This window comes from Gopherus flavomarginatus, chromosome 2, assembly GCF_025201925.1.
Source record: "Gopherus flavomarginatus isolate rGopFla2 chromosome 2, rGopFla2.mat.asm, whole genome shotgun sequence".
Taxonomy (NCBI): domain Eukaryota; kingdom Metazoa; phylum Chordata; order Testudines; family Testudinidae; genus Gopherus; species Gopherus flavomarginatus.
In genome coordinates, this window is record NC_066618.1 from 91,116,753 (window position 1) to 91,129,162 (window position 12,410).

At 39.4% G+C, this 12,410-nt stretch overlaps 1 protein-coding gene across 7 annotated transcripts in view; it reads left to right on the plus strand.

Moving 5' to 3' along the window:
- BBS9 (Bardet-Biedl syndrome 9) overlaps positions 1-12,410 on the plus strand; it is a 487,370-nt gene that overhangs the window by 103,899 nt on the left and 371,061 nt on the right. For all 7 annotated transcript variants that reach the window (XM_050937932.1, XM_050937931.1, XM_050937937.1 and 4 more), the window contains 3 exons: positions 3,011-3,064; positions 9,665-9,767; positions 11,101-11,205. In XM_050937932.1, coding sequence (XP_050793889.1) covers positions 3,011-3,064; positions 9,665-9,767; positions 11,101-11,205 — 262 coding nt within the window. The remainder of the gene's footprint in view (positions 1-3,010; positions 3,065-9,664; positions 9,768-11,100; positions 11,206-12,410) is intronic.

Below are 12,410 nucleotides of genomic sequence, written 5' to 3' on the forward strand. Positions count from 1 at the left end.
GATTTCTGTAGCGTTGCACTGAGAGTAGCTATCCTGTAGCTATCCCATAGTTCCCGCAGTCTCCCCCTCCCATTGGAATTCTGGGTTGAGACCCCAATGCATGATGGTGCAAAAACAGTGTCGCAGGTGATTCTGGGTAGATGTCGTCACTCAATCCTTCCTCCATGAAAGCAACGGCAGACGATCATTTTGCCCCCTTTTTCCCTGGATTGCCCTGGCAGACGCCATAGCACGGCAACCATGGAGCCTGTTCAACTTTTTTTTATTGTCACTGTATGTCTACTGGATGTTGCTAACAGACGTGGTACTGCAGTGCTACACAGCAGCATTCATTTGCCTTTGCAAGATAGCAGAGACGGTTATCAGTTGTTCTGTACCGTCTGCTATGCCATTGTAAATTGGCGATGAGATGACGGTTATCAGTCGTTCTGTACCGTCTGCTACTATCATGGGTGCCCCAGGCTGAGGTCGGCTGGGGGCGCAAAGACAAAAATGGGAACAACTCCCTGAGTCAATCCTTCCTTTATGGTATCTAAAAATAGTCAGTCCTGCCTAGAATATGGTGCAAGTGTACTAGAGAACCAGTGTACCAGAGAACCAGAGAGCACAGCCGCTCCATGTCAGATCCCACACAAATGATGAGCTACATGCCATTCTAGGGAATGCCCCTGCAACAACCCCACCCGTTGTTTCCCTGCTTCCCCAACCCTCCTGGGCTACCGTTGCAGTGTCCCCCCATTTGTGTGATGAAGTAATAAAGAATGCAGGAATAAGAAACACTGACTTGTTAGTGAGATAAAATGAGGGGGAGGCAGCCTCCAGCTGCTATGATAGTCCAGGCAGGACATTAAATGGTGTGGGGGAGAGGAGCCCAGCATGCCGCTGCTATGATCGTCCAGGGAGTACAGAATCTTTTCTTTAGACATGAAAGGGAGGGCGCTGATGGAGCTCAGCCCCCAGTTGCTATGATGAGGACGGTTACCAGCCGTTCTGTCCCATCTACTGGGAATGACAGGGAGTCATTCCTATTTTTACCCAGGCGCCCCCGGCGTACCTCACCTGTGGCCAGCCAGGAGCACTCACGGGCTGATGATGACGATGGATAGCAGTCATTTTGTACCGTGTGCTACCGGGGAGGGGAGAGGATACTGCTGTTCACGGCCGCAGCATCGCGTCTACCAGCAGCATGCAGTAGACATAGGGTGACATTGAAAAAAGTCAAGAAACGATTTTTTTCCCTTTTCTTTCACGGGAGGGCAGAGAGGTAAATTAACGAGCTGTACCTTGAACCACCCCGGACAATGTGTTTGACCCTACAGGCATTGGGAGCTCAGCCAAGAATGCAAATACTTTTCGGAGACTGCTGGGGATTGTGGGATAGCTGGAGTCCTCAGTACCCTCTCCCTCCCACCATGAGCATCCATTTGATTCTTTGGCTTTCCGTTACGCTTGTCATGCAGCACTGTGCTGTGGACTCTGTATCATAGCCTGGAGATTTTTTTCAAATGCTTTGGCATTTCGTCTTCCGTAACGGAGCTCTGATAGAACAGATTTGTCTCCCCATACAGCGATCAGATCCAGTATCTCCCGCACGGTCCATGCTGGAGCTCTTTTAGGATTTGGGACTGCATCGCCACCCATGCTGATCAGAGCTCCACGCTGGGCAAACAGGAAATGAAATTCAAAAGTTTGCGGGGCTTTTCCTATCTACCTAGCCACTGCATCCGAGTTCAGATTGCTGTCCAGAGCAGTCACAGTGGTGCACTGTGGGATACCGCCTGGAGGCCAATACCATCGATTTGCGGCCACACTAACCCTAATCCGATATGGTAATACCGATTTTAGCGCTACTCCCCTCGTTGGGGAGGAGTACAGAAACCGATTTAAAGAGCCCTTTATATTGATATAAAGGGCCTCATTGTGTGGATGGGTGCAGGGTTAAATCGGTTTAACGCTGCTAAAATTGGTTTAAACGCGTAGTGTAGACCAGGCCTTAGGTTCATGTGAGGAAAAGGGTTTCATGGTGATTCTCACTGCAGTTATACAGGGTGAAAATGCAATAAGGAACTACATGGGAAGAAAAAAAGGAAACATATCGAAATCTAGCACCTTTTGGATCCTTGCATCCAGAGGGAGCCCCATTGATTTTTTTTTTTTTTGGGGGGGAATTCTGCATGTGCACTAGGGACACTGCTAGTGAATCCCAATGCATAGGTTGGGGAGAGGAGGAGGATGGGACAGTAGCAGACAATGTATCTTGTTTATTCTGGCAGAAAGCATTGTTTTACTTAACCTTTTACCATATGAAGATATAATCTCCTACAGTATATATTAGTATAATCGCCTTTCAGTATGGTTTAGTTTTGTAAGGATTCTTTTGTGTGTGTGTATACACACATACACATACATATATAAAAATAATATTGCACTATAGAGTCAAGCTAACTTTTGCTGTGGACATGGTTGTTTATTGAAATAGAAGTAAGAAACACCAATAAAAAGCCTTTTCTCTCTCTCTCTCTCTCTCGCTTTCTCTCTGAAATTCAGGATGTATACAGTATGCTATTTTATTTTGTGTGGTAATTATGTATTATGTCCTATGCTGTGGTATATATACTATATCTAGGCAGATTGGAAGTCGCCTCTCCTTACTGAATAACACAAGGAGTTTCCACAATTTGAATAAACTCACAGTAGAAGGAACCATGCCAGACAAAACAGTTCCAAATATTCAAATACATATCAAAATGTATTAGCTTTTTATATACAAAATATTCATGACTGTTGCTTATCCTTTTTGTGGGCAGTTTTAAACAGGAATTTTGTCTTTTCTAAAGAAGGGGCCCAGAAATCTATTTTGTGTATTTCAATCTGTCATCAGAGTGATAAGTTCTTTACAGTTAACTCACTATTTAGCTAGTTGCTGGTGGGAGGATAATACTGCATTCATTGTGTTCACTCATTCATGTGTGATACAGCATTTGCTCCATTTTCATCTTTTTCTTCACAGCAAGCCATTGACAGTGAGGTGAGAGTGGAGGCAGTTCCTTCAGTCACAGTAAAGGTATTGTGCTTAGCTCAAACTGTAACACTTAAAACAGTAGCAACAAATTTCAGGAAACCTTTCACGTTTGTTATCCCTTTTACTTATGTCATGGAAATGAGAACAGAGCTTGAAATGCCATATATATTTACAGTTATATCTCCTTTTTTGGTGTTGGATGGGAACTTTTTTCTAACTTCCTGCCAAAATTGTAGAGTGATTAGCAAGTTTTATATATCTTCTGTGTTAATTTATTTTTAAGGAAAAGTCAGATAAAAGATGGAGTGGAAAGAAGTAGTTTTTGGAGTTTTTCATAGTGGGTGTCTGACAGCATACTCTGTAGTTAAGGATTTAAAATTCTTTCTGTTGGAACCCTGTCTTTGTTTGCTCAGAACTTTTTAGAAATATTCACCTTTGCACAGAGAAAACATTTCAGTTCAACAGGTGAATATTTTTTAGAAGTCTGAGCAAAATCTCTTCTAATGTCTTTTTAGTTATGAAAGAGTGAAAATAAATAAATTTGTCCTATTTGTAAAAACTTTTTATTCATGTATTTATGTATAGCTACAACAAAAATAGTTGAGTGTTTTAATTTGAAACAACATGGTTATAGTCCTCAGTGAAGAATAATGTTTGTGCTTCATTTTGAAGAAAATATTTGTGTGTGCGCGCGCATGTGTGGACAGTTATATAATATAAAAAATACATTTCTTCCGAGCATTAAATCAAATTGATAGTAATTTAACTTCTGAACATGCCACAGTAACTTCTAAGATTATTAGCAGAGGAAAATGGAGGCCTTGCTTTTTCGTATCTCTGCCCATTCTTTCTCTTTCCAGACTGAGAAACACAGTGTCAGATGAGAGCAAATCATAGGCTGGATTCTGATATCTTACTCTGATTAAGTAGCACCTTACACCATGAGTAAATGACTTTTGTAGAGCAAGGTCCTCTACAAGAGTGAGGAAGGGTTATCAGGATCTGAGTCTATGTAAGGGAGATTTTAAACATCTCATTCAAAACACAAGCAATAAAATTTGCAACAAACTGTCTTAACATCAGCAAGAGGAGAAAATCATGGATGATGGAAAAAACCACCGTTGCCACAAATTTTATGGTTTCAGTAATTTTCTGGAATAATCTGAACTTTCACTTAAATTGTTTCAATTTATTTCCTCTTCTCCTCCATTGGGGGCTTTGCCATTGACTTCAGCGTGGCCAAGATTTCACCCACAATCATTGCAATGTAAACTGTTAGAAAACTATCTCCAGCCAAGCACCAGTATTAGTGGTAGAACTGGCCCCTCTCCACTTCTAGTCATGTAAACTGAAGTGTGCACATCAAAGTCTAATTGGGGCTATTTAAATTCTCACATTGTTAACCGCAAGCAATTCCTCTGTTATTTTTTTAAATAAGCAAACCATCCCACCCCACAAAATTACATGAAAAAAGTTGTTGTTGCAATATTTATCTCCACTACAAATAATGAACAGTTGTTGCTGGCAACTGGTGCAGCTAAAATAGCACTGAATAGTTTGGCTGCTGGTGTAGACAAGGACAAACTGTGTTTAGCTTGTCTGTAGTATAGACAAGCTCTTTTGCACAGCAAAATCAGAAAAAGTGTGGAAGCACAGAATATAAGGTTCCTGAGTTACCACATTACTCACGAGTAACGTTTTCTGTTCTTGTTTCTCTGGCCAAATGTATAACCTAACAGGATATTGTTTGTATGTTGTTGACAAGTTAACATTAACTCTAGACCCTTAACATTTTTGGACTCTTTCTGATATTAACTGTTGTAATATTAATGTTTGGGTTAGCATAGTTTTTTATTCATTAGAGAAGTTTGACTAATACTGGACACATGAGGAAAAAAGATAAGCATATATTAAAATAAGGAAATAACAGATCAACTTGATCAGTGTGGCTCTGATTCAGCAAAGCTCTTAAGCATGTGACTAGTCTTGTATTTATTCAGCCAAACATTTTCGCAGCTGAATTTAATCATGTGCTTAAGTGCTTTGGTGAATAGGGATACAAGACTCACATGCTTACAGTTGACTATATATCTATATATTTTGGTGAATTGGGACCTATATTAATATTTCTGTGTGGCACAAAATATGAGACATGAAAAAAAAGGATAATTCTATAAAACGAGGGATAGATGGCAGTCCTAGATGAGATAAAAGGTGTTTTTCCACCTTTAAAACCGTAGGACTAAAATATTAGATGCAGTAATTTAAGGTAGAAATCCCTCAAGCATTTTTTTCCTAGCAATAATCAATCTACTCAATATTTTGGGGATGGCTGGTTGGATCCATGACCCAAGGCCTTTCCAAAGCCCATTGAAGTCAGTGGAAAACTCCCTCTGACCTGGGCTTTGGATTTGGGCCTTAGTGAACATTTGGATGTTGTATTAGCCTGAGAGAACCATGTCAGGATGGCTGAGTTCCAGTTGAGTTAGTTTATGCTGGTGCTTAAATGCATCCCTGTGTTGGAATTTAGTACAGACAAAGATGGCATGGCATCATAGCTAACCACCAGACTTTTTGGGGAAGGGTAGAGGAGAGGAGTGTTTTGTTATTGGGAGTGCAGATAACTTTTCTTGCTCCTCTTCATTTAATCAGAACATCCATACGCATAATATAACTTAATCTGGAAAAAACCAAGGCAAAAGCCGAACACTGTTGGAGATCAGTACAGATTTACAGATGTATTTATAGACTACTTGGTGGGTAGATTTATAAATTTCATTTAAGCTTTATTTGATGCTGTAAATCAATCTAAATTACACAAGATATTGCAGTAAAAATCCCCAGTAGTAAATTTAGATCAATTAGATGCATCATATTTTCTTACAGGACAATTAATAGTTACTACCAATCATATAAACACACTGATATCCCTATATCCTACTTTACTGATTTTTAGGTAGAAGCTCTTCATTCAAAAGAATTAAATCAAGTTGATGGAAAAGCCCTTCTTAATTAATGGGATTCCATATTTTTATGATTTACAAAGTTATCAACCTTGGCTCTTATTGCTGTAAGAGAGCATAAAAACTATTCACACATTACATTTGTACACTACAAAATATGTCAGATTAATTCAAACAAGATGACCTCCTGATTGTGTCTTACAAGTTTATGCACAATTTTCAAAATTAAATCTCTCCTTGGGTTCTGTTACAACAATTACCAATATGTATAACCTGGCATGTTTTCTGCAGTGTGAATAAGGCAAATAATTAATGGATTTTAATCCTTCCAAGTGAGTGAAGTTGTGGCTGTTTTGATTGTGATTATGATACATGAAAATCTGTGTAGGAAACACAAACACATAAGTTTGTGGAGATTTTTTTCTACTGGAATTCTAAGTAAGGGTTGTATTTAATTCTGCAAAAAGCCACTGGCCCAGCAGAAAAGGCTTATAAAATTAGATGCTTATAAAAACAGGTAGTAGGCAAAATCCTAACCCTTGGTCCAGGCCCCTTTTATGTCATCAAAAAAGGCCAGAGAAGCATAAAAGGAGCCCCAAAGACTCCAGCTGGGAAAAGATTCCCAAGGTGCAGGCTGGCAGACTGACAATATTCTGTCCTGGACAAATCTTATGGTATTAAGATAAACTTTAGTGAATTAAGTTAGATCCTATTGAATTAGGGTTAATACCTTTTTGGTCCATTGAATTCAAAATGCTGCTGTGTTTGTGTTATTATGGAAATGTATGTCTGTTTTCTAGAAGGAAGGGGATGCTAATGTACTTCCACCATTATCGGCCCTTTGAAGCCACCCCACTGATGTGTATATATACTAGTTCAGATTGGATTCTCCAGGGACCAACAGACAAAGAAAGGATTTTTGGATAAATAGCCTAATTTTAAACTGTCTTAGGGCCTTCTTCCTTATCCAAATGGACAGGACCACTGATGCACAGAGAGACCTAATTAAGGTGACCAGATGTCCCGATTTTATAGGGACAGTCCCAATTTTTGGGTCTTTTTCTTATATAAACTCCTATTAGTCCCACCCCTCCCATCCCCGTCCCGCTTTTTCACACTTGCTGTCTGATCACCTTAGACCCAATCCTTAGCATAGGGTTGGAAGGAGTGGGCCTTCTGGGGCCTTTGAAACTGGGTTCCTGTTCTGAGCTGAAGCTGTGATGAATTTGTAATCACAGGAATCCCCTTGGGTGGGGATTTGAAAGACTGCTCCTGTCAGAATCTATGTTAGGATTGGGGTGAACTTTGGTAAGCTTATTAGCATGCAGGTAGGTTCTTTTATTGTTTTTAATATGTTTTCTCTGCAGTCCTTTTTTATCTTAAGAATAAAATAGGTTTGTATAGAAAGAACTGTGTGATATTTATAACAGTTGACAATCACACTGCTATCAGTCTCTGAAGACAAAGCAAGCAGCTGTGCTTGGCTCTCTGTTGGGAATAAAGCATTAGTGGCAGGTAACTGTGCAGGTTGGAAGTACCCTGGTCAGAAGGGCGTGAGATGTGGGTCTTCACACAGGAAAGAAAATGGCTGGGATGCTGAAAGTCTTAGTGTGGATGCCCTTGCTGGACCATTGAGGGGGAATACAGGTGCTATTGCCCTGATTTGTGACACAGGCACTGTGCAAAGTGGCTGCTTCCAAAAGACCCCTTTGCAGTATGTGGTGGAGGGGTGGCTGGACTTGAGGTAGGCAGGACATGTCACATGCAAGGCGACATCATATAGTGCTTCAAGGATTCTTGTCAGAGTTGCAGCCCATTGGATAGCCCTCAGTAGTTGCTGTAATTTAGACAGATATGTCTAAATTTACACCAGAGCCCTCTCCAGCCCCCACAGCTTCCCAGGACCAGGGAAGCGCAAAGGTGGTTTAAAATATCTTAGTCCCCATTCACCTCCCCTGGGGTTGTGAATTCTGGCTTCACCTTATCCACACTGTAGAGGATCTTACCCAAAACTTGAAGAAGAGCTCTGTATAGCTTGGATGCTTGTCTCTGTCACCAACAGAAGTTGATCCAATAAAAGATATTACCTCACCCACCTTGTTTTAGTAAAAGTAAGAGTAGAAAAGTAAAAAAAAGTAGTTCAAAGATATTTCTGTTTTATAAGCATGGTATTCACATATAACTTCCCACTGAATTCAGGTATCACTGTTTTCTCTAACTTTCACCATGTAAATAGATCTACTCAGGTTCTGAGAACTAATTAAACTAACACCAGCAAAGACATTATCTCAGTCCTCTCCAACTCTGTTTCATTGAGGTTTACACTTCAAAGCATTAAGCAAACTTTGCCTTTTTATGAACATTGAAAACATTACTAAGCATGGACAATGTGAGGCCTTGTCTACACCCAAAACTTGCACCTTTTTCATCAAAATAGTTTTTAAGATTGTTTTAGCTAAACCTTTGCAAACCTCCGCATGGGAACTCTTATGTCAGTTTATAAGTAGGTTATATCTGTTTAACTTAGTCTCATGCAATTTTTGTGTTTAGATATATTTAATTGGAGTTGAAGCACATTTCAAAAACATTGGGCTAAATTCAGGTCTAGTTCAACAACTGCAACTTAATGTTGTACCTACTTCCTGCACTTAGCCCATTATCTTCATATCTATCCTCTTCCTGGCTAATTTTCTCCTTATCCAGGACAGTTAAAATGAATTTGGACATGCAAACTAGCAGCTGAGACAATTCCCACTCACGTTAGCTTCTTGTGGCTGCTGTCTGAGTGTTCTTGGTGGCGATCCTTTCATTCTGGAATTCGCTTCCAGCACTAGTCAGGTAGAGCTTGAATATGGAGACTTTTAGGATACTGTGAAAAGCTCATTTGTTTTCTGAAGAGCTTATTTAAGGAGGTGGTCTGTTTTGGGGGGGAAATGTCCTTATTTTTCTGGGGAAAAGGCAAAAAATATGTTTTTATATATGCTAATTGTGATAGGATGCATTTTATAAATCTAAAAATCAGAATAAATACAAGTTTTATTTCTTATCGGTACATTTTATCTGTGAACTTTACTTTGAATGATAGCATGGTTGCTTGAGATGTATAGAGTTCCCACAGACTGAATCTCCATGTAATGAAGGTATGTTATATATGTGTGTTAGGGGTAATGTAACACTGGAAAATAGCTTCTGCATGAGGAGTAGATTCTATCGTTGCCATGCCATAAAAAGAATAAAGATTCCATGACTGATGTTCATTGAGAGTCCTTTTGTTGGAAAAAAAAATATAGAGTAACACCTTATTTAAATAATTGCCTAATTTTTTGCTATTTATATTGAGTGCTGCCATTATTTTACATTGAAAAACCCAAACAAACTAGATATTTGCAAAATAGAAAACAAATCTAATGTATTGCAATTGGATAAAATAAATTAGTTTAGCTGAATATTACCAAGGAATTTTGATAAACCATCTCACTTTTTTCTTCTCACTAGCTGTGAGTAGGCCTACCATTACATTTTCATGGTGATTTCTTAGCTGCTAGTTATAGTGGAACTGTGCAAGTGCAAATCATCATTGAATGTGATCATTTTGCTAATGTTGTTGGTTTTAAAGTTATAGGTAGATTAATGTGGTGCTTCTGTGTGTAAATACCTTTTTACTTTCAACTTACTTCAGATCACACTACAGAGCAGATTGGCTGTGCAAAAAACAAAATTATCAATATGTGTACAACCTCCTTTAGCACTGACCCATGACCAGTTCATCTTTGATGATATAGGTAAATTCTTCTTTTACTGTTACAAAGTATTTTATAATATATTGCTTTACCTGGGATTGTTTCAGCCTTATTCTAAAATTTACTTAGTGACCCTTTAAATAGACATGCACCAAGCTTAACTTTTGACACATTGATGAGGATGATTATACTCTGTTTTAAAAAAAGAAACGTGAGTGGCAGTCACAAAAAACCAACAGAATGTTAGGATGTGTGCAAAATCAGAAAGATAGACAATAATGCTGAAAATAGTATACAATCAAATAATGTAATGGTATGTACTAATTTGCAAACTTTACTGGTCCTTCTGCCTCAAAAAAATATGTGGTATTATGGTTACTGTTCCTGTACAAAGAGCATCTGCTGAGCGAGGAGAAGGTTCAGTTACTTGTGCCCACTCAGGCATAAGCTTCCTTCTCAGCACTGCGCACTCTGGCTTCCTTACAGCCTCTTTGAAATTCAGCCAGCTGCAGGCTGCATTGCTTTGAAAATTGCAGAGGGAGCTGCAGGCCCCAGAAAAGTGTCCTAGGGCCTAGATCAGGCTCATGGACCATATGTTTGACAACCCTGCTCTAAAGCATCTAACATTGGTCATTGCTGAGACAAAGTATAATGGAATTAATAGATCTTTGGTCTCTTCTGGAATGCCAGTTCCGATGGTCCTTCCGCATGTTCCCTAAGGAACAGAGAGCTGATGGCTCTGATGCTATGACCTCAATATAGAATTGCATTTGTATTGAGTCTATCTTATGTTTGCTGCACAGTGACATTTCACTGTTGCATTTTAAGAGAGTTTTGAACTGAACCATCTTGTTTTGCTTTTAATAATATAATAGATCATAGATTATTAGTGTTGGAAGGGACCTCAGGAGATCATCTAGTCCAGCCCCCTGCTCAAAGCAGGGCCAATCCCCAAATGGCCCCCTCAGGGATTGAACTCTCAACCCTGGGTTTAGCAGGCCAATGCTCAAACCACTGAGCTAATATATATTGAAGAAAAAAAATATGTACAGATTTGATTGAATCAGTTTGATGGAAATGTATAATATAACTTAACCTGAAAATACACCTCTACCCTGATATAACGCTGTCCTCAGGAGCCAAAAAATCTTACTGCGTTATAGGTGAACCTGCGTTATATCAAACTTGCTTTCATCCTCTGGAGTGTGCAGCCCAGCCCCCCCCCCGAAGCACTGCTTTACCGTATTATATCCTAATTCGTGTTATGTCAGATCGCGTTATATCGGGATAGAGGTGTATTTCCTTAAGTACTGGAAAATGTTAGGTTTTCTTTCATTGGACGTATTTATTTAATGTACTTTGTTATTATTTGTAGAGTCGTGCAGATCTAAAGCTGTAGCTCTGTCTGTCTTTCTGAAGGGGAATTGTCCACCAGCAGAGCTGGAAGGAAATGCTGTGGCTTCCTATAGTATGCCCACAGGTGAGCAACATGAGATTTCAGAGTTGTTTTTTTGTTTGTTTTTTTTTAAAAAGCTTTTAATTCCCTTATGGTTCTTCTTTCTTTCTTTTTAATTTCTTTACAATATTTTAAAGTTAATAGTAGTGTGCTGAAGAATTTGGTCTCCTGTTGTTTTAGTTAATATTTTATATAGCACCATTAACTTGCCCAACCTGTTTACAGCGTTAACAATATACATTTACAACTTGGGAAACAGACTTCCCATGTGCTGTCCCAGCAATTTGCTTCTATCCTGACCTGAGAGGGACCTCCTTTAGGGGTGAGAAGTTAATGACCTCTTTATGACCATTCAGTCCTTGACCTCACTGCAGAGGCTGCCAGCAAAAGTGACAATTACTCTCTTTGCACAGAGGAAGAGGATTAAATGGTTGCTGGGACTGATTATTCCTTCACCCTGATTCCCTTTTAGTCTGTGGAATAGCATTTGTGATTGTTTTACATGTTTAGAATAAATTAGAACAAAACGCGAATTGTTGCATTTTATAATGACCTAATGACCCCAGGCCATCCATAGTGACACAACAGGTCGGTTTGCCCTGACATCTATTGTCTTTACACATCTTGCTGGCTAATCAGATATCATCTAAGGACAAGGAGCTAAGTTGAATGATCCATGTCATGTCAGGACTGTCTCTTGTTTAAACATTACTGCACACACTGTTTAATTCTCAGTCAGAACGTGTGTGTCTGGGAGAAAACTGGGTGACATTTGATAATACTGGTAAAAGTGAGTAAGTGGAAATACATTGATTTGTATCAGCTGAAGATTTGGCACCAAATCTGCTTTCTCTTTTCCTCCTTCCCAACTGGTTGCAGGAACAGAATGGAAGGCATTTCTCCCTCAGGGAATCTTTGTTTCATGTGCTCAGTACTCCCCATACTACCGTGTGTATGTTAGGTAGTATGGGAAGCAGTATTCCTGTAATGAGTGTTTTTCTTGATCTCAGGAAGCCTAAGGACCATTGGATTCTACAAGAACCATAACCCTCCTCAGAGGCTCTGAGAAATACATATACACAATACTAAAAAGTGTTGAGGACAACATACTTAGTTTTCCTTAAGAAATTAAATACGATGTCATCCAAGGCATTCTTCTGACAGGCCTGGGATTTACATTCTGAAGGAACTGAGTCTGCAAAACATTTTTGCTAGTGAACTCTTAGCTA